At 34.9% G+C, this 22,433-nt stretch overlaps 2 protein-coding genes across 5 annotated transcripts in view; one reads left to right on the top strand and one right to left on the bottom strand.

Moving 5' to 3' along the window:
* The window catches only part of LOC125050054 (nucleolar protein 4), a 106,495-nt gene extending 93,833 nt beyond the window's left edge, over positions 1-12,662 (top strand). Inside the window, exons 5-14 of one of the 4 annotated variants that reach the window (XM_047649618.1) lie at positions 357-428; positions 3,969-4,099; positions 4,598-4,765; positions 5,272-5,517; positions 6,250-6,396; positions 8,066-8,280; positions 9,454-9,549; positions 9,898-9,971; positions 10,327-10,416; positions 11,208-12,662. In XM_047649618.1, the coding sequence (XP_047505574.1) occupies positions 357-428; positions 3,969-4,099; positions 4,598-4,765; positions 5,272-5,517; positions 6,250-6,396; positions 8,066-8,280; positions 9,454-9,549; positions 9,898-9,971; positions 10,327-10,416; positions 11,208-11,428 (1,460 nt within the window). In that variant the 3' untranslated portion in view covers positions 11,429-12,662. The remainder of the gene's footprint in view (positions 1-356; positions 429-3,968; positions 4,100-4,597; positions 4,766-5,271; positions 5,518-6,249; positions 6,397-8,065; positions 8,281-9,453; positions 9,550-9,897; positions 9,972-10,326; positions 10,417-11,207) is intronic. The other 3 variants (XM_047649619.1, XM_047649620.1, XM_047649621.1) reach the window with 3 other exon arrangements.
* Positions 12,663-15,891: 3,229 nt separating this feature from the next.
* On the bottom strand, positions 15,892-22,136 carry LOC125050500 (serine protease 55-like). Its single transcript, XM_047650391.1, has 7 exons — positions 21,383-22,136; positions 20,505-20,652; positions 19,806-19,967; positions 18,430-18,523; positions 17,476-17,634; positions 16,825-16,895; positions 15,892-16,103 (listed from the first exon to the last, which is right to left on the bottom strand). Exons 1-7 carry the CDS (start codon positions 22,008-22,010, stop codon positions 15,920-15,922), a joined length of 1,446 nt encoding a protein of 481 aa, XP_047506347.1. The 5' UTR covers positions 22,011-22,136; the 3' UTR covers positions 15,892-15,919.
* Between the last annotated feature and the right edge of the window lie 297 nt (positions 22,137-22,433).

Below are 22,433 nucleotides of genomic sequence, written 5' to 3' on the forward strand. Positions count from 1 at the left end.
ACAGAAACATAAATAGTGATCAAGATAGACACAGCACATCGACATAGTAACATACAATTAATCTTGAGTTGGTTAAATTTTAACCAATACAAAGATCGGTTGTAACAATTGCGTTTTAATTTAAATAAGCTGTGGAATATTTCAAAACCTATATTAGGGAATATAAATATAATTAATAAACTCTACATATATATAGTGTGTATCTATCTTGATTAACAGCCGCTTGCATCACATCAAAACATGTATTTTATGAAACAACAAAACTCATTGTCATAAAATACTGGCAACCGAATTGGCTTTAAATTTTTTTTAGTTCCGTTTTCAAAATTTCAATTTTGGAATATGATCTGGTGCAGGTCAAGGCTACGCGAAAGATGCTGAGAAGTTGAAAATGATGTTGCTAGCTTGGAATTACAACGGTCAAACAGGTAATATTTTAATAAACATATAATTAAAATAAATAAATCAGTGGCGCTACAACCTTTTAGGTCTGGGCCTCAGATTTCTGTATCTGTTTAACATCAATCTGATAGGCAAGTATGTGATCAGACTCCTGTGCCTGATACATGCCGTCGAATTTTTAAGTCAACATTCCTCACGATTTCCTTCGCTGTTCAAGGGAATGTTAAATGCGCACATAGAAAGTCCATTGGTGCACAGGGGATCGAACCTACGACCTGGGTAACATAAACATAATTAAATAACATAAATATAAATATTTTGGTTAAGTTAAATGAACTTCAAGCAGAAATTTTGTAAACATGTTCAAGGTAATTGATCAAATAGGAGCAATGTTATCCTAAAATTGCATATAATTATAACATAGCGTATATGTCGTTTACAGTTATCATGCATTGGCATTTAGTATTATTTATGCAAACCCAACGGCCTTTCCTTAAAAGCCTTAATTTCACAGTAAAAACGTCGCTTCAAAATAGGCTTAAATTATGGCTTCCAAGTTAGAATTTGCTAGTTTTATTCATTGGACATAATTTCTGCAAAACCGCTTGGCTATTTTTACTGTGCAATGAAGCCGTACTTACGTACTAGGGGCGCATCAATTTATAGGCACCCGGCCTGGGTTGACATTTAGCAAGCAGATGCACCGTTCCCTGAGTACTCCATTAATATCTGCCGCCTTGGTGCATAATGTTTTCGTTAACGGTTATTTTTTTATTTTGAGTCTATGGTTAGGTTAATTAAAAACTTTTTTGTAACACAGGTTAACTGAAAATGATAACAAGTCTTGCACAACCTTAATACGAGAGTTCAAACGGGTCTTTCTCGTGAATATAAATTGTACGTTGTCGTCCAAGACTATATTTACACTGCTAATTTTTTATTCTATTATTAGTACATTTTTTTGCGTCTGGGGCGCAAACTAACTGTTGTGGTCTCTGGCAGAATGACCAGCGCTTTGGAAGACGTCTGCTCCACAGCATAATGCTGACCCAGTTACACAACACACACACACATTACACACTTAAAATGGACCTTATTCCTTTTCGTTTTCTTTCCATAATTTTTTGTGTGTTTCTGTGTGTGTTTCGATGATTAAATGTTGTTATGTATAAGTCTAAATATCGTTTAAGTTTTATTATATAAGGACTTGGAGATAGTTCAGCACGCCTTATACTCCACATACTAGAAGTTCAAGGCTATCCTTATATTCCAAGATTCGTTCTATTTGGTACCAAAATTATTTAATAGAGAGAATTCAAAAACGTTACTGCAAAAGTTTTGCCATAAGCAAGACATTTCAACTGGTTTTCTAGGCGAGTTCTGTGGCTCGGGTTTTTTTTCAACCTGATTAATTTAGGAAGATCAAACTGGTTTTAATAGTGGTGGTTTAATGAGACATTATATCCATTCATTTTTAATCTTTTTATAATTAAGACTGGTCTTGATTATTCCAGTGAAATAATAATTGTTTTAGTAGCCGTTTCAAAGCCCGAAGGTTGCGTTTATATAACAACAATAATGGTATACTAAAAACATCTTAAATCTGTTAAAGTGTGTATTCCGTGTAGCTCCTGAGGTCGTAGGTTCGATCCCTGGTTCACCAATGGACTTTCTGTCTATGTGAGCATTAATAATTACATTTTTAATTTATTTACACTTCGTTACCTTATACAAAAATATAAATACACAGTGAACAGAGGCGGCGTGCATGCCAACATGCGCCACTATCAGAGGTTCCATTTCTGTTTTGTTGGTAGCATTTTTTCCTCAACTTAATGAGCGATTTAGTGGGCAACTTCATTCTGTTAATTTTGTGTCACGGTGCGCGCGCATCGTAAAATTTCACTGTCATCAATTTTTCATAACGCGCCTAAAGAAGTATAACTTCAAAAACATACATATAAAAAAGAAGATTGCATAAGTTATTAGGCAACGGGCGGCCTTATCGCTAACAAGCGATTTCTCCAGGCATCCCTAATATGGAACAATAAAAATAAAAAATAAAAAATAAACCTATAGAGGGTTAAGTACAAGAAGTGCATAATTGTTTAACAAAAAAATACTCAAAATAACATATAACCCTACTTATAACTAAAATAAAGTAAAAAAAAGTTGTTTTATATACAAGTGAATTGTATATAAAATAAATGATTACGAAACTGATACAGAAATTTGAAGCCCAGACCTAAAAACCAGCAGCCACTGGTTTCTTTGGATAATTCGAAATATCCGAATTATATATACACACAGATGAAAAACTAGAATTAGTAATATTTATAAATTGCCTACAAAAGAAATAATACAATTTTTTTTCACACCTCTAAACAAATTACGTGCATTTGAAAATAAGCAAAGTTCTTATTATCAAATAATTATGACAATAATTAATTACTGTAATTGATTAATAAAATATAATTATTCAGCTGATCACAAACACCCGCCATCTTGTTAGTTCACAATGTTTAATTTTTGAAATTTGCAACGTACGGTTTATTGATTATGTGATATTTAAAAAGACGTTTATCGTGAGAATATATAGTAAAGAGTAGACATATAGTAGGGTAGACACGAGTATTACTGATAGAGTTGGTTTATTAGCTAAAGGAATATTAATTATTAGGGGTTATTATGAAAATAATGTACCCAGTTCATATAACATATTATGTCTGCACTGTTTACAATATACCACTGCATCTCACTTATAAAATACTTTATAAAAAATTTAATGTCTTTAAAATTGCCTGCATGCCTTGATTGGCTGAAAAAGATCGTTTTTATAATAATAATAATAATTTATTTATTGCAAGAATATGGTACAAAATGTTAAGGTGATACTCGTATAATCGTAAAGCGTTCGCATATTCTGCCACACACGATGGCGCGCAAATTTGTCTTTAGGAATTTTACATTATTAGTCAGAGTCAATTCTTATATTATCTAGTCTATTATACTATGTACATTACATCATTAATTTTATATCAATTACGGTGTTTCACGCAAATAATCATTTATTGAATAGTACATTTTTTCTAAAAGTAATACACTAAGTCGCTTTTAAAAGACTCTAGACGGAAGATCTTTTATTCTTTTGGTAATTTATTGTAAACTTTAATTGCCATGCAAAAGGTTTTTTTCCGAAACAGTTCTAGATTGATTTTTGGCACAGCCAATTTCTCCCCATGTCTACTTCTTACTTCAACTTCTTCATTTGACTTATTACAATATGTATGTTTCTGTGTACGAATAAGGATATTTCTATACGCAACTATCAAGACAGTTTTATTGTAAATCTTATTATTTAATTGTAAAAAAGTAATAACCAAACTCTGCTGTTACAATAATGGATATCGCCTACTCTGAAACGGGCTATGGTTGGTAATCAGCCTTTTCGGACGCTAGTACTGGCAAGTCAGCAAGAAGATTCTTCCTTTAGCTTGGGGCAATTTCCTCCACAATGTACTAGTTTTTACGAATATTACGCCATTACTTATTCAATCACATTCCAGGCAGGAACGGAGACTTACCAGAAACTGGTACGGACAGTAGTATGGCTGACCTGTGGGCTTCCTACCACAGCGCGTTGGGGCTTGGGACCAAACCGCCTAAGCCGTCCACGCCTCTCACAACCGGACACTCGGTGAGTTTTAAGGTTGATCAGCGTTTCATACTATTTTTACTTGGATTTAATTAAGGATTTTTTAACGAATTAGCAAACAAAATATGGTAGCGCGTGGCATATTCCGTTCAACCAATCAGCGCGCGAGGTTCGATCCGTTTCACAATTTGACGGTTTCACTTCGATAGATTACAATCTACCGAATAATAATACGTTAAATTGTAAGCAGTGCGTTGAGGTTCACATTCTTTCGATAGTTCACAATCTCGCGAGATAGATTACAATCTAACGGTGTTTATAATTTTACGTTTACATGTATAAGTTATACTCTGTTTTATACAAATACATAGTTTGTGAAGTACAGAAATTCTAAGCTTCCTAAGAATTTAACTGGTAACATTCTGGGCAATGATTTTGTACTGAATGAAAATAAATATATTGTATTTAATCATCTTTAGTGTCTTCTAGAAGAACATCCATTTTTATACACATCTCATCATATTCAACGGAATTTTTCAGAGTCCAATCCACATTGGTTCAACACCAGTGGAGCCAGTATCAACGCACGACGAGACTTCATCATCCGACAGAACCAAGGACGATGATGATGGAGGAGCCTCTGATGATGACAGCGATGATCGTGTCGATCCCCAACATCATGATCCTGAGCGGTTAAAGGCGTTTAATGTATGTTACATATTTATATGTGTGTATACATTTAAATGAATCCATCTTTTCTGAACCACAGACTATTTAATAAACTAATACCATAACTTTAATAGGAACCTTGGGGTCACAATTTTCGATCGACTATGACAATTCAAAACGTGTGACTGTTAACTGAAACTAGAGTTAGGTTTGAGACGCGTTCTATTTTGAGTTCTAAATGAATCAGTGGCGCTACAACCTTTTTAGGTCTGGGCCTCAGATTTCTGTATCTGTTTCATGATGATTTGCCAATAAAATAGGTAAGTAGGTGATCAGCCTCCTGTGCTTGACACACGCCGTCGACTTTTTGGATCTTATGACATTTCTTCTCATTTTCCTTCACCATTCGATCTAAAGTCATAGAAAGAAAGTCCATTGGTGCACAGCCGGAGATCGAACCTACCTCCTTCTCTCATTTCGAGTTCTACATACAGTAATTTAAATAGATATTTAAATCAAGCTAATTAATGCCATACAAATTTCAGATGTTCGTTCGCCTTTTCGTCGACGAAAACCTCGATAGGATAGTTCCTATTTCAAAGCAGCCTAAAGAGAAGATACAGGCCATCATAGATTCGTGTACCAGGCAGTTCCCGGAATTCGCTGAGCGCGCCCGCAAGAGAATCAGAACTTACTTGAAGAGCTGCAGGCGTAACAAGAAGGTTCGAGGAGATGGACCGGCTACAGGCAATGGCGGGAACACTCCATCAGGCAACGCCTGGGACACAGCGGTGAGGGTCCGAGCTCTGCATGAATCATAATCTCCTAGTACTTATAGTCGTAGTACGATCGTGTTAGTTGTGTTTCGAGTATGATAGAGAAGAGTGAGAGAGAGATGATGAAACTAGAAGATCAATATTTTTTTTATAGAACTGATGTTAAGTGATACTACCGCCCATGGACACTCTCAATACCAGAGGGCCCGCGAGTGCGTTTCCTTTTAATAATTGGTACTTACGTTCTTTTCTTCTGGACAGCTGGTTCCACATAGTGGTGGTGCGCGGCAGAAATTGCCTTAACAAAGGCTCAGTTATGGAAACATATACTACTAACATATACTATTAATAAAACCTTTTACGTCAATACTGCTGAGATTATAAAACATATTATATATCCAATCTCACCGAAACAAAATTGTAGTATTTTCGTAGACGAATTTACTTTTTTAACTAAACGTACGCGCTCTACTAAAACAGAATGAGCATGTTGGCCTAGTGGCTTAAACGTGACTCTCATCCCTGAGGTCGTAGGTACGATCCCCGGCTGTGCACCAATGAACCTTCTGCCTGCGCACTTAACATTCCCTCGAACGGTGAAGAAAAACCTCGCAAGGAAACCGGCTTGTCTAAGTCTACTAAAACAGCGGGAATCAAAGTACAGCAATAAAAACAAGATACCTATAGCACAGTGGGTGAATCCCAAAGTATCAGGGTTGCTAGCTATTGACTAGCTGTGTTACTCAGGTGCGTCCGACTCCCGCGCACTTAACGTCTGTACAAGCTGAACATATCTTGGCGCAGGCGTGTGAGAACGAGAGCCTCAACGCGAAGCGGATGCGGCTTGGCCTGGATCCAGTCAGCCAGCCCATGCCGACCGTGCCTACTCCTATGGTGAGTTAACCCACACAAACACATTTAATAAACGTGTGTGTACTTATGTACACGCGTTTGAAGTTATACTGCTTTGGCGTAAGATAAAAATGTTTTAAAAAAATTTATTTCGCCTTTTCGTTTGTAGAAAAAACTGCACTAACAATAGAAAAATGGTATTTAATGCATTGAAAGATTTATTATAAAACATTATCTAGTTAAATAAAGTTTATTTAAATATCACAAAAAAATATTTCTACATAATTAGAGAAATGGACATTTTTTATTTTAAAATATTGACTATGCTAACTTCAGGGTGTCGATTTTTTGTGACGGTGTGTGCGCGCATCGTGAAAATTTACTCTCATCGTTTTTCCCTAACGCGCCAAAAGAAGTATAACTTCAAATAGAGACAGTAACTTAAAATATAAGACTGCAAGATTGTTGCAGGCAAACCCTGGTTTATATTTGCTCTTCACCGTAAGAAATGCAGAATCGGCAAAATTAGAAAGTGAATTAATAACATGGTATATTTAATAAAAAAGGGCCAAAAGTAAGATAGAAAAAAAAATGTATAATAAGCTAGTGGCGATTTTTGATGACAAATGCTACCCCTTATGTAACTTTGTATTAGACATAGACATAACATTTACTACTAAAAAACACACACAGACACACAAAATAATAATAATTAAAACATTAAAATAACAAAAATCGTTTTAATCGTTTTTGTGTAATGCGTGTGTGTTGTGGTTGTAACTGGCCCTGGCTCAGCATAATGCTGTGAAGCAGACTGTTCCACAGCGCTGGTCATCAGCACAACAGAAAAATAATGTAATAAATAATAATAATACTCAGTAGAAAAAAAATAGTAAAAGCTAGCAGGGTAAGTAATGATGTATTATTTAGCTACAATTTTGGGAACATTGCATTGCCAAAAATTTAATTATATTATTTCTTGTTTTATTTTACACAGTTTAAGTTCGTCTTAATTAAGCAGTGTTGGCCTAGTGGCTTCAGCATGCGACTCTGCTCATACACCAATGGACTTTCAGTCTATGTGCGTTGTACACTTGCTCGTTCGGTGAAGGAGAACATTGTGAGCAAATCGGCATATCTAAAATCCATACGACATGTGCCAGAAGGCTGATAGTCTTTGAAATAAATATGATAAAAGAAACGGATTTAAGCTCAGACCGAGACCTGGTTTATTGTTTTTACCACTTTATTTCACGGTCATAATATATCTTCTCCCAATGGGACTAAATCATCAAATATTGTACCTATTTTAAATGTATACGTTCCCACGAGAATTTAAGTGCGTGCTCCTATTTCGCCATGCCTCCTGCTAATAGAGGACACATCTTTGTTTTTATTTTTTTATTATTATTAATTACTTAAGAAGTCATGTGGAACATGGTGTAATGGTTGCAGCTCCTTACAAATGTTGTGTAAAAAAAAACTTGGCGATTAAAAAGAGTGACGGAGAGTTTATTGCCAGTTCTTCTCTTCCGTTCTACTCCCTTGATAACTGGCAGTAAATGTAAATTAGAAGCATTTAATATATATTTTTTTTACGTTGTTAAGTGTATATTGTGTTACCTATTTGATTTTTTTTTGTATATGTATAAAATAGCTAACACAAATATGTCTTCCCCATTCTCAGAACTAACATTTACCATAAATCCAGGCCATAGACACGACGGCGACATCATCATTCCTGAACCTGTACAGCGGTGCAATCAGCAGCCCAGCATCCACCACCACTACCACAGCCCCAGGACACAGCAAGGCTGCAGCGGACACCACCAGGCCCTCAAACAGTCCCACCATGGAACCACTGCTGAACAACAACAGCTTGAAGCTTGACAATGCGAATGGCAACACTGGCAGTAAGACTGCTAGGTAAGTACCTAAGCTACGTAGACTGCGCTTTATGGGAGTCCTGAAAAAAATGTACTAACTCTAGACCTAAAACACAGTTCACTCTAGGTATTCTACCTCAAAAGCATAATAATAATAAAGCCCGTTTTATTTCTAATCATGACAAAAATAAATTAAAATATTTTGAATTTTATACATTTTTTTTCTTTTGTTTGTTATGCTATATCCTAGCTTCCTTCAGTACCGTCGATCGGAACCCCTTCACGGGTAAAGGCCTCCTCCAGCTTTTTCCAACTGACTCTGTCTATGGCTCTCTTTCTCCATTCGTTTCCTGCTCCCGCTTCTATTTCTTCTATCCACCTTTTTGGGGCGCCCTCTTCTCCCTTCTCCCTTGGTCCTTTCCATACAGCTTTAAAGTCCACTTTTAATCTGTGTATCTTGCTATATACCCCGCCCATTGCCACTTCTGTTTTAGGGCATAATGTAAGGCATCTATCACTTTTGTTTTTCGTCTTATATTTTTCCTCAAAAGCATACGACAAATAATTATTTTTTAATGTCCAATATAAGTTTGTCCCATAGTGATCTTCATGCGCCATGATTTGGCCCTCACAATCTACTCAGACTTAATTAAATTTTAATTTGCGCTCCGCTTATGAAACGAATTAACAACAAAATAACATTTATATAACAGATATAAAAATATTTCTTAAACCTTTTCTTTTTTTAAATAAATACAAATATTTATTCATATAGAAAGGTTCATATATGTACACTTGTGAACATGAAGATTCTGAAAATGTAACATATACTATCTGAATTCATGATTTTATTTATGTATTAAACAATAGATGGCGTTGTGCATTTACGAACCGCGATTACATAACGACGTCCTATAAACATGTAGTACCTATTTTGGATTCAAGTTTTAATCATGTCTATATTATATCTGATCGTGGACTGTGTATGACCTACGCTAGCGTAGTCTTCGCGCATTATGCCACTATCTATGCCTATCCACCGGCTATATGCGTTATTCATGAGCTCAATAGTACAATAGTTTAAATAGAATGTGGTGTGTGATTCCGTACATCAGGTTATTTTCGTTCATATATTATCATCTCGTTTAGAAGGAAACAAAAGAGAGACATTATATGAATAAATGTTGCTGTAGCATCTGAAAAGGCTTAATAGTTATTTAAATTCCAGTCCAGCTTCTTCGCCAGCGCCGCTGTTTAGACCATCTTTCCCATCCACTTTTGGCAACCCACCGTCATTTGGCAGACAAAAGTGAGTTCTATATATAGTATATAAAGTTCATTGTTGTTTAAATTTGTAAATAATATACTTTTTACCTGGTCCAATAATAAATTAAGGATCTGATCACTAGCATTGTAATGTTTATAGGCCGTCTAAATAATAAACACCTTTGGAAAACATAGGACCGATTCGAAAATGTATGAAATATCAATATTAATATTCAGAAATCTGAGGGCAAGACCTAATAAGGTTTGCCACTGATAATTCTATTAAGCAAAATGTTTGCAACAGTGCCAGTCAGCCAGATTTTTTGTAAAAAGGTTGGCATATGTATGTGTATAGACTATAGACCATAAATTTTGTTTATGTCAATTTCAGCTCATCGACAAGCCAATCTTCGGCGCTGTCAAATACAGCATTACTGTCAACTCTTACAGCTTTGCCACCAACTGGTAAGGTGTTTTTAATATTATTACAGTGTCACATACTTTTCTTGGCCGGTAAGACCGTCGCTGTCGTGGATATTAGTATTGCCAGTTAATTTTTATAAAACATTATAAGGGGAATAATTTGAAGGCATGCAGGCGAACTTAATAATTTATTGAAATATCTTAATAAAACTATGTATACTAGTATCTAGAAAATACAGTTCTAGGCTTAAATAAATGTGACACAAGCTTAGGAACACCTGATATGATAGGTTTTGGACGACACTTCAAAATGGCGACGGTAGAACCAATTTCACACTGACTCATTAAGTCTTAAATTTCTCTATCATAGAGCAATAATTGTATAATTATTTTTCAGGTGTCGGAGTTAACGCGGCAATGGCTGCGTATCAGAGCGCGCTGTTATCCGCAATGGCTGCGCACACGCACACATTTCCCAATATAGCTGGTAAGCTTAATATTGCCACTTTGATTACGTTAGGTTATTACAGTTTATAAGTTGAGAAAATAATATTGTGAAATACTAAATTAAATCGTATTCTCTCGGTAAATAAAACCCAACTGAAACCTATTTTTAACTTTTAATGAAATATTGTAATGAGGAAGGATTTGTATTTTTTATGTTTGTTACGTAAACTATATTCATTTCTGGAATATTTAATAAAAATATAACGTTTAAAAAATCCAGCCGTGTGTAGCGGGAGGAGGCGTCTTCTATAAAATGCCCTAGTGTCTTGTTTCTCTAAGAATAGAAGCCAGGACGTCCTAATATAAATAATAATTTGACGACTCATTGGTCTAGTGGTTAGTACCCCTGACTGCGAATCCATGGGTCCCGGGTTCGATCCCCGGTTTAGACGAACATCGATGTGATGAGCATTTGGTGTTGTGCTTAGGTCTTGGGTGTTTAAATATGTATTTATAAGTCTATCTATGTATAATATGTATGTATATCCGTTGCCATAACACAAGCTTCACAAGCTTAGCATTGGACTAGGTCAATTGGTGTGAATTGTCTTTAAAAAAATAATAATACAACTTTATTTATGACAGAAATATGGTTACAACTGATCTAACGCTAGTCCTCTAGTCTCTATCTACACTGTAGTTAACTAGAGAACAATTATTCCGTGGTACATAGTGCATGTTAAAAACAATTTTATAGGAAAAAGTAATGTTATTTATTTTTATTGATTATAGTTCGGCCATAATTATCAAAAAATCTCTCTTTATTTGCAGCTCCAACAGATCTGTCACTCAAGACATCGACTACAACTCTCCATTCCTCATCCACGCCATCCATAACAGGAACCAGCTCACAAAAATCTCTATTGTCTCACAAACTCTCTGGTTCCGAAGTAGGCGCCGTTCGGCAATTGATCACCGGATATCGTGAGTCCGCAGCATTCCTGCTCCGATCTGCTGACGAGCTGGAAACTCTACTTTTGAACCAGCCCTAGGGAATGTCGAATTACCTCGGATTCAAATTCGGGTACTTTTGAACTTGTCAATTCGACAGCTGACAGGTGCCAGTTTTATATTCTCGAGTTATAAAGACAAAAAATTCAAAACAAAGATATTTCGAATACAATTTGAATTTTAAAATTCGATTTTGGAACACTTGGAAAGATTAAACGGGATTTGTTTAATAGTGTTAAACGCAAACGTCATATAGCCTCCTTGGCACAGAACCTCATTTTATGGAACTTGACAATTTAGTTTGACATTTGACTCATTAAAGTATTGTATAAATGTTTTCGGTGAAGTACCTCATAAAATATCTCGTCCTACGCGTGACCTGAAGGTCACAATTAATTGTAATAAGGATTGCTACGCTTTTAAATATTTCAATGCTACCAACCTTGCTACTATCTGAAAGTTTATCAATTTGACTATTAGGATTACGAGTTACAAGGAGCTTAGACAAAAATTACTTTACGCTATAAAACGTTTAGTGGCGTCACGTGACCATTTCTATAGTCACTCATTGCAGAGTATTTTTGTCTATGCCCTAGTCCATCTGGCGAAGAAGTTGCCATAAAGTGTTGCCATTTAAAACTCGTTTCGAAGAGTACAAAATTATTTTGTGTATATTTAGAATTAAGAAAAAATCAGGGAGTTTTTAGCGTAAGGAAATTTGGATTTCTTGCCTGGTGCGTTAGTTTAGGACAAATTGGCTGATTACCTCCACTCAAACCTTTCGATACATGGCATAGAGTATAGCAGAGTTTACAATTTATGGCATTCTAGGTGTAAGGAGCACGAATTTATTTGTTGTTTTGTATTATATTTATAGTTCTCTAGTTGTATTTATATTCGATTAATATATTCTTATAAGTTTTTCATTTACTGTCAAGATTGCTCCATCCAAAATGTCTTTGGCGCGGCAACACTTATACATTTCTGTTGATTTGTCCACAGATAATAAATTTCCTTTATTCTAGCTTCTTACAGACTATAAACATCTATAGTCATTTTAATGTGGTATGCGATCCTAAAAAAACCTATAGCTATTAATTGAAACAAAAAAATGTTTAGACCCGTAAAGCACAAGTCTGTTACAATTGTCAAACGCGTCAAACTTCAAAAAGGTTTGACAGCTGCTAAAACAAGATTTTATCGTGTGACGTTTTAGATTCCGGGCCTTCGTCCTTTGATGAAGTTAAAGGTTTTATCGAAAAGTTAAAACAAGTGGAAAATCTCCATGTTTTGTGCGTTAAGTGTTGCCTTGCATAATTATTTGCTCAGTACTATATTTGTGTATACTTGTTACCATAGACGTGGCCAGGTACTAGATAAGATTAACTTACGGCTTATGGTGTACAAAATAAGTTCCATTTTAAGTATTTTTTGTCTTTGGCCTAATTTTTGTTAGTTTGTGTTATTTGTATTAATATTGGATTTTGAACGTTGGAGCGACAATTTAAGACTCATATTCTTGAAAGTGTGATCTTGACACTAACTGGTTAACAGCTCAGGAATATGAGCTCAGGAGTATTCAAAAGTTGAAAAGAAAAACTGCTCTCAAAAAAAAAATCTGAGAGCAGTGTTGGCCTAGTTAGTGGCTTCAGCGTGAGATTCTCATCCCTGAAGTCGTAGGTTCGATCCCCGGCTGTGCACCAATGGACTTTCTTTCTATGTGCGCATTTAACATTCGCTCGAACGGTGAACGAAAACATCGTGAGGAAATGTTGCCTTCGACCCATAAATTCGACGCCGTGTGTCAGGCACAGAAGGCTGATCACCTACTTGCCTATTAGATTGACAACCATGAAACAGATACAGAAATCTAAGGCCCAGACCTAAAATGGTTGTAGCGCCACTGATTTATTTTTCTCTAACGTTCGATATCCAATATGACATCGGTTATTTTAAACCAGCCAATGAGGGCAAAGGATATTCAAGAATCGAACTATATTGCTGTCTCGCTCATGCGAAGAAAAATATATACTAATGATTGAGACAGCTATATTATAACTGTTTATATTGTTTTAAGACGTATGTTTTGGCCAGTTCTTTACAATAATATAGGATAATAGATTTTGTTAATTTCTAACACAATATGTACTTAATAGAATAATTCAATTACAAACGCTTTATTACGTTGCTACTGGTTCAAATGGTCAAAGATTTTCCTTTGACATATACCACAGAAAACCTGTATTTTCTGGTTTCTGCTGGATGTTTATAGATGAGTCGAAGTACAGTTTATAATAAATACATGGCAGGTACATTAAAATATCACTGTTAGAGTCTGTCAAATGCCTGGGAAACTAGAAAGGAATGGGGAATCCCTTTCGAGGGCTATTACGTACGGTTTCATGGACACACCCGTGGTGTTACGACTTAGCCTATAATTTCAATTTACCTGACGTCTTGGCCTAGAGACTTTCCATAGAGGCCTCAACCTGAGGCCTGCGTAGGGGCAAATGGGTATTCGGCCCATTAAGATTGGAAAATGAATGGAAAATTCTTTTTATATGTCAATGGAAATCTGACCTACAATTAATCGTATAATAGTTTCACACTTTGCCAGTTTTCACAATAGCTAAGACGCTTACAGCCAGTTTGAGAAATTGTAAATCCACTTTTGAATATTAAAATTGCCAAAGAGTTGACTTAATGGCCTATCCACGAACGGAATAGCTAAAGTACTGTTTGTCTCTTTCTGCTTTTTGTTTACGCGGTGATGAAAGGAGACAGATGACAGAACGGTGTGGTTTTATTCTTGCAAAATGGGGAATAGTTTTTGTTATTTTTATAGAAATATATAGAATTAACTTTTTTATTATAATTATTAGTAAAATGGATCATTTAATCCAATTTTTCTTAAATTTCTCAATCATTCTAGTTCATTCAAACGTTTCAGAGATGTCAAATCATTTTAATTTGAAATTGACATATTCGACAGTGCTTAGCAAATTGATGACTTGGAACACGAGAATATTTTTTTAATACCTTCACAAAAATTGATCCCTTGAACTAAAGTACTCTTGTCTCTTTCTGTCACATTGTGTTTACGCTGTAATAAAAAGAGACAGATGACAGAACGTTTTTACATTAATACATGGGAATCGTTTTTAATTCAGTCAGTGAAATTCGATAAATTAATCCAATTTTTTTCTTAAAATTCCATTCATACCGTATTCTACGTCACTCAAACGTAGCTTTCCAGAGCTGTCATATTTGAAATTGACATTTGACAGTGCACTCTCCTTTTTTTTAATGAAAACAATTCCGATCGTGTATAGACCTTTGTGTGTATGTGGACTTGCTTTTTCGTGTTAACCTTAAGTAGTTTACGTTAATTCCGATAATTTTCGAAAAGTTCGGTGCATAGAGACATGTAGTATTGTAAATTGATTGTAAAAACGATTAGTTATAAAAAAGTTTATAGACGTATTGTTGGCAAAATCGAAAATGACAGTGAAAAGTTAAAATGAATTTGTTAGACATTATATATTAGAGATGTATACATGAGTTATCGATTAGTTTGAGAGTAATAAAAATCATTGTTAATATTACTGAGATTTAGTTATAATTTTGCAGTTTCAAAATGTGAGTTTTACAATTTTGAAAAGAAAATATTAAATATGCTCGTATAATTATTATTTATTTTATTTTAAATATAAAACCTATCGAATTAGAAAAAAACAACGACAATTGGGACACAAGACATTTGTTTTATAGCACAGAGAACATGAAAGTGCAGTGTGCGACTCTTGACGTGTGTCAGGCACAGGAGGCTGATCACCTACTTGCCTATGAGACTGGCAATCATGAAACATTACGCTTCGAAAATAAATATGGTAGCTGGTTTTATAATATGGTGGTTTGTGGGTTAATATTTCTACTTCTTCTGATTGTAAGATCTTAGTACCTTTTTTTAATGTAACATGGGGCAAACGGAACCTAACGTTAAGTGATACATTGTATCACAAATCACAGGGCTCGCAAGTGCGTTGCCGGCCTTTAAAGAATTGGACGTTGAAGTAGAATTGGTACTAATTGGAACCTAATATTAGTGTTAAAACTAAATGTAAGTATTTAAAGAATATTGTGGTATAAAAGGCTTCCCGCGTAAATAATAATAAATATTTAATAAGAAAATGTTTTGAACTGCAAAAGCTAGTTCTAAAATAGCAATAAATGGTATGGAAAATTGAGCAGAGCTTCGCTTTACCATACAAAAGTATGCCCATACAACGTTTGTTTATAGTCCTAGTGAATTAAATATGAAAAATACTACGGGTACACAATCAAAGTGAACAGTAGATAAACATTATCGAAAGATGAAAAAAGGACAATTCCTTTAGATTTTTTTTTTAATTACATTAAACCGAGCCCCAGGGAACTAAGGAGTTCATAGGATGACATACATTATATATATTATTTGATAGTTGTATTATACAAAAGTCGTAGGAGCAAGAAAAGTCAAAAATAGTTTGTTTTTAATATTCTAAATGGTTAGTCGTAGGTGCTTCTGTTGTATCGGCCTTATTTAACACAAATTTATCCATGAACACATAATGTCGTTTGTCAGACATAAGATAGTGTGTGGCATTCGTTATAAAGTCCAAATTAGATCTTGATCCCAGGTAGGAGAACATCGCAGGATACCGTTCAGTTCCGCATCTGAAATTAACAAAGAATAAAGAAACAACAATTCACGTGTTTAGTGCTCTGTGATATTTTAAAACAAATGGTGACTTTCACCAGTATAATACTCGAAACAGAACTAATCCAAGCGTACGACCAACCAGGCTCTAGAAGATAAACCAGTCCTTATATGAAAATTGTATTCGTTTTTACAACAAACTCCCAAACGAAATTAGAATTATCACTGAATGAATTCAAACTATCGTTAAACGTAAATTAATCAATTAAGCTGATAAATTTGACGATTTTAAATGATCCTTGGGATTGATTTGTTCCAGTTCAAACAATTTGTATGATTCAAAACTTAGGGATAGAAAGAGTGGCAGAGAGATTCTTGCCAGTTCTTCTTGTCCGCTCTACGCCCTTGACATGCAAACTGGTAGTAAATGTAACTTTAGAATTAAATTAACATCTTTTATGTTGACGTTCATAAGTGAATATACCTATATGAATCAAGGTAGTTTGAGTTTGATATATGTATACATATATCCTAAATTGAGAATCCTAAATACATTTTTTTATAATTCAAACCCGGATCTTTATTAAAAATTTCCCCTACCTACTAAATAATACGAAACACTATCTACCAATGGACTACCAATCCGAAAAACAAATTCGCCAATAATCAAACCAGGTTATAATGATTTTTAGTAAAACATTATAACCTGTTGTTACATTGAGTTTTTATTCCACTTACAACTTTCGAAGACCCCAAGAAGCCAGCCCCCAGAGTATACCATCGCTTACTGCTGGAGCTCCGGTGTCACGCTAAAACATTTTTTTATTATTTAATTGTTATTGCGTTGTTGAAGCAGGTCGTGTGTATATCTTCTACTTTTTATTTATTTCGTAATCCTGCAGCTAACATAAATTATACGGAATTACGGGGCATATTCCGTTCAACCAATCAGCGCGCGAGTTGCGATCCGTTTCACAATTTGACGGTTTCACTTCGATAGATTACAATCTACCGAATGGTAATACGTTAAATTGTAAGCAGTACGCTGAGGTTCACAATCTTTCGACAGTTTATAATCTCGCGAGATAGATTATAATCTAACGGTGTTTACAATTTTACGTTAACATATATATAACAAAAAACAATTATACTAAAGATATAACCAAAGATGGAATACATTATTATGTATTCAGTCAAAACCTATTACATATAACGACATCGAAGGGTCTACTCATATTATATTTGGTCGTAAAAACCGATGACGTTGTTATTAAGTACCTAATACAATAGTATTCAGCCGGGACCTTTGATTTTGGTCAGCCGGTATGTTGTTATGGACTGTATGTAGAAATCAGAGGCATTAAAACAAATATTTATCTCCATACTAACAGTACAGGGCGCCCTTCTGCCCATTTGCGAGAGGCAAATGAAATTATTCGATACGGCCACTCCGAAACGCTGTGTTACATTGTTGCATTTGTCTTTGTCCATCAAACGAGCGTGGTACACTTGGAGAGCCATGCCTTTGTTCTCGAATACTCCATCACGCTGAAATTTATTATTAGACTATGCTATGATAATGTAGAGAAAAATAAAATATAATATTAAACACGTAATATACACAATATCGCTACTGTGAACTCACTCTGCGAACAGCATTCAGTAGGTGCAACATTGTTGTTAGCGGGGATCCGTTCAACAGACTGGTTATATCTGGTATCGCAAACAACTTTGGCTTTCGCCGTCGCAAAATAATAAACTTTAGCAGACGATCGACCATTTAAGCGTTAGTTAGGTACATAATGCTAGCTCCGAGCTCTCAGCAGTGTTGAGAAAAGGATTCTCTCCTTTTGTATGCAATTTTAAATGCTAAGTTGTAAACTTATATATTGAAGATTTATATATATCAAAAGGTATCAAACGAAAGAGCAGTGTTGGCCTATTGGCTTCAGCGTGCGACTCTCATCCCTGAGGTCGTAGGTTCGATCCCAATGGACTTTCTTTCTATGTGCGCATTTAACATTGGCTTGAATGGTGAAAGAAAACATTGTAAGGAAACCAGTGTGTCAGGCAGGAAGTGGGCTTGAAATTAGACCATGAGATTACAGAATAACTCTGGAACTTTCTTAGGAATTGCGATACTTCTATCAACTTTTTCGAATACAATTTGAATGCAATTCTCCTAATTTCCGTAGCACTGATGTGGGATCTTTGGGACAGGTTCAAAAAATGTAATATTAAAGTTGGGAGGCGTTTGTTGTCTTTTGGAATGGTTTTTCTTTAGTTGGATAAAAATTATAATAGGGCTGTGTTAGGTAGAGTTATAAAAAAGAGGTTCCTTACTCTTTCTGCGCCCCAACTCGTCACCCAAGCGTCTTCAAAAGGCGGATACATAGCAATATTTGGAAGATCCACCGCGTGTGTTTTATCTGAAAACCTAATTGACAAACAGAATTATATACAGCAAAAAAAATATTTGTCGTTCAAGTATTACGTACGCACTATTTCTTTAATTTTCTTTTTTGGTGATTGCGTCAACAGTAATTATTTACTTTTTTACATATATTACCCACACATTGTCTATGCTTGAAAACGAAATGCATTTTCGAGGATTCCTACAAAAAATTAATAAGTTTATGTACTATTATTTTTGAGAGCTTTGCTTACTTTTGGTGACAAGAGGAGGGGGGGGGGGGGGGGGGTAATAAATTACAGTAAATCCGCTTGCGTAATACTTGAACGGCCCCTTAATAGTGGAACAGACTGATAGATGCATTAAAATACTTGTTGCTTCCATAGCATACCTTCCAACTAACTCTATAAAGAAAAACTCAAATTAAATCTTTGATGAATACAATCCTACTAATACTGGGCAAATAGCTATAGGTAGTTAGTAACACAAACAGCAAAATATCATGAGGATATTTCCGGAACCGCTATGGCCCGGGTCCGGCAACGTTAATCGTTATATATACCCTTTCACGCAAATAAAACCCTTTTTAGAAAAGGGCAGATTTGACACTCCCGTGCTGCCTAGCTTTCCGGCCACAGATCACGTGCCTGATAGGTAACTATGTAGGGGTCCTATAAAAAAGTGCGTGCGTACAAAGTACACGTGCAGAAGTGAAACTTCTTTGTAAATTAATTATTGAGCAATTAAGCTGCCCAAATCCCATCATTTAATTCTGCCAGTCTTTCTATATTAATGAATGATACTAGGGCTAATTTAAAACCAAGACTAAAATTAGTTGTTGTTATGTACATACCACCATAAATATGGTAACAATTACCAAATAATATAACAAATTAATTATTATCATAATTGCTAACTTATGTCCACATTTTCTAAAATAGCCAACTGGGTCTTAGCAAAAAAAGGCTTGCCCTTATAAAAATACAAAACCAAAAAAAGGTAATTTAGTTACATAATAAAGTAATAATAGATAGTAGATAATAGAAGATATTGATATGTATTAAAAACACCCTCGGTGTTCAAGTATGAATAATTGTACAACAATATTATACTAGCACATCTTTATTTAAGAAAAATTATCTACAAAAACGCTGCACATCTTCCTGACGTTTCGTAAAAATTTTACCCTCATAATAAATTCGCACAATAAATTCGTATTTGAAGGAAAAGAACGAGTAAGCCCATACCCAAACTGGAAGGTAAAATAACTTGAGAGCTTTTCAAAGTTCTATAATTAATCGATTACCTGATATTCCTGTCTAGCAGCAATAAGCCGATGTCGTAGTCTGGGTTTTTCCTGATGCTCCAATAGGGATGTTTCACTACTTCCTGAATCCTGGCCACCTGACCTCCTCGGTCTATGTAGCGGGAGCCAGCTCGTACCTTAAGTCTGCTCACACGGTTTGATCTAGGAAAAACTTTATCTTTAGTTACTAACTTAAAAAGGGGATGTCTGCTCACGGTTTAATATTTTTAAACTACATGTATAAGAATCAAAATAAATAAAACAGTGGCGCTACAACCCTTTTAGGTCTAGGCCTCAGATTTCTGTCTCTCTTTCCAGATCAACCGTCAACTTTTTGAGTCTAAGGCAAGCCGGTTTCCTTACTATGTTTTCATTCACCGTTAGAGTTGTTAGATGCGCATATAGAAAGTCCATTAGTGCACGGCCGGGGATCGAACCTACGACCTCAGGGATAAGTGTTGCATGCTGAGGCAACTAGGCCAACATTGCTCTCATAAAAAAGATTGCCAATGGGAATTATATTATATGTTCTGTTAAAACTTCTTAATAATCCCTATCAATAAACAATTTAGTTTTGCAATTCAAGAAATTACCAGTATTGTGTGTATCAACCACGATATAAATGTATAAAATCCAAATTGCACAAGGATATTAAAACGCTATAATATTATTATTTTCAATAAGTTTTGCATAACTCACTTCCATATACAATTTGCTGTTGTTATCACAAGTCGTGGATTGAGCAATGCGCCTGAGCACCAATGTTCTCTTGCTTTCTGGATCGAAACGACATAAGGATAATCTTCTATCATGGCATCTCTACTTGCAATTAAGCGACGATTTCGGACTATAAGTATAAGGAAATGTTTAATAAGTGTTTATATATTTGTAACTGTTGTTGGGTTTTAGACATAAATGAGCTCATAATAACAATTATATTAAATTTTTACGTAAGATTTTTATAATTTTTCGTCAATAAAGGTTCTAATAAAGGTTTGTCTTTAACCTTGCATTAAATTAATTTAAATAATGAGTGGAGTTTCTGTTTAAGCACAAAATGGCAGCCAAATTCGGACAGCCGCCATTTTGATTTTATGATTTTTGAGACATCGTTAATGCGATTTTATTTATCGGAGAGTGAAATGCTCACTAGTCTAGGTATCAATACGAAATCAAAAAGTATTCCTTTTTCTAAAAACTTCGAGAAGTTTCCACTAAGGTTTTATGTCTCAAGAGAGAACTTTCAGTTTTGTCCTTATAAATTTTTTAATCGACAAGATTTGAAACGCCATATCATATTATTTATATTTAGAATTTTGATATACCCCTACATTAAGGGTGTACACTTATTTTTTCATATTAGAGTTGGCTGTCTGGACCGTTTCGAATAATATAAACGCACAGAGCACCGTTTAAGATATTTATCTGTGACGTACAAGGCTAGTCTAATCCTTTTACAAAAACAACGTAAATTTATCGATATAAAGTATAAGTTTTAAAGAAAAATACCAAATCCATTGTAAATAATATTTTGGTTAATTAAAAATACATCATTTTCACATTTATTGTTTAATTACCTTTGCCGTGCCTCACGTTTTTATTTTGTCTAACTTTACTTCTTGCGTTTTTTTTGTTTCTCTTATGATTGATGCGTTTTAAACCCGATTTTGAATGTTTATCTACATGCCTGTTGCTTTTTTGCGATCTGTGATGACTCTTGTGGTGTTTGTGAGTTCTTTGACCAGATTTAGCATGGATTTTAGATTGTCTCTTTGGATGTACGTCTTTGGTTTTAGCTGGATTTGGCTCGTTTGCTCCCTTGGCTACTGTGTTGTTAGCTATGTCAAGAGCAATGCCTCTCTTTCTTGCATCAGCGGATCGCTTATGAATAAAATGGGCGTCGTGTTGGTGTAAGATTTTCTTTACTCTTGGTTTCACGCCCACGTTGATTTCTGGATTAAAATATGGACTGTCAGGAACATTCTCCTTCACAACGGAAATAGGCGAAAATACTGTATATGTTTTCTTGGTTTCGATATTATCGCGTCTTTCGACTCCTCGTTGTAAATATTTAATTTTAGAGAATTTTTTAGGATTAAAAATTCGTACACCTCTATTTATTTTTGGCAGTTTCTTAGTGGAATCGTCAAAATCACAAACAACACAAATTATAAAATAAATAAGAAATACAATTGCGGTCTTCATGACTGGAATAACTAAGTTCCAGTTAACTTCTGATATTTTATGATCATTTTATTGTTTTTCTATAGTTGACTGAAATTGAGCGATAACTTTTCCATTTGATATTTCACCTTACCACTAAAATATCTCCATGACTTTGTACGTGCATCTATAAAAGATTAAAAAATTGCCTTTATTCGAGTACTATAATTAGTATTACATTAAGTTTGTTATTATTTTATTACTAAAATTAAAATAATAAAAAACTCAGTGGCGCTACAACTCTTTAGGTCTTGGCCTCAGATTTCTGAATCTGTTTCATGATCATTTTTAAATCTAATAGGCAAGTAGGTAATCGGCCTCCAGTGCCTGTCACACGCCGTTGACTTTTTGGGTCTAAGTCATGTCGGTTTCCTCACGATGTTTTCCTTCACCGTTCGAGCAAAT

Source organism: Pieris napi, chromosome 6 (assembly GCF_905475465.1).
Source record: "Pieris napi chromosome 6, ilPieNapi1.2, whole genome shotgun sequence".
NCBI lineage: Eukaryota > Metazoa > Arthropoda > Insecta > Lepidoptera > Pieridae > Pieris > Pieris napi.

Excerpts from the sequence above, each read along its gene's own strand:
- LOC125050500 (XM_047650391.1), bottom strand. The coding sequence starts at position 22,010 with ATGAAGACCGCAATTGTATTTCTTATTTATTTTATAATTTGTGTTGTT. Across the intron at positions 16,896-17,475 it reads GCAGAAGGGCGCCCTGTACT|CGTGACACCGGAGCTCCAGC; the intron begins GTTAGTATGGAG and ends AAAATGTTTTAG. Across the intron at positions 16,104-16,824 it reads TCTTGGGGTCTTCGAAAGTT|ATGCGGAACTGAACGGTATC; the intron begins GTAAGTGGAATA and ends TGTTAATTTCAG.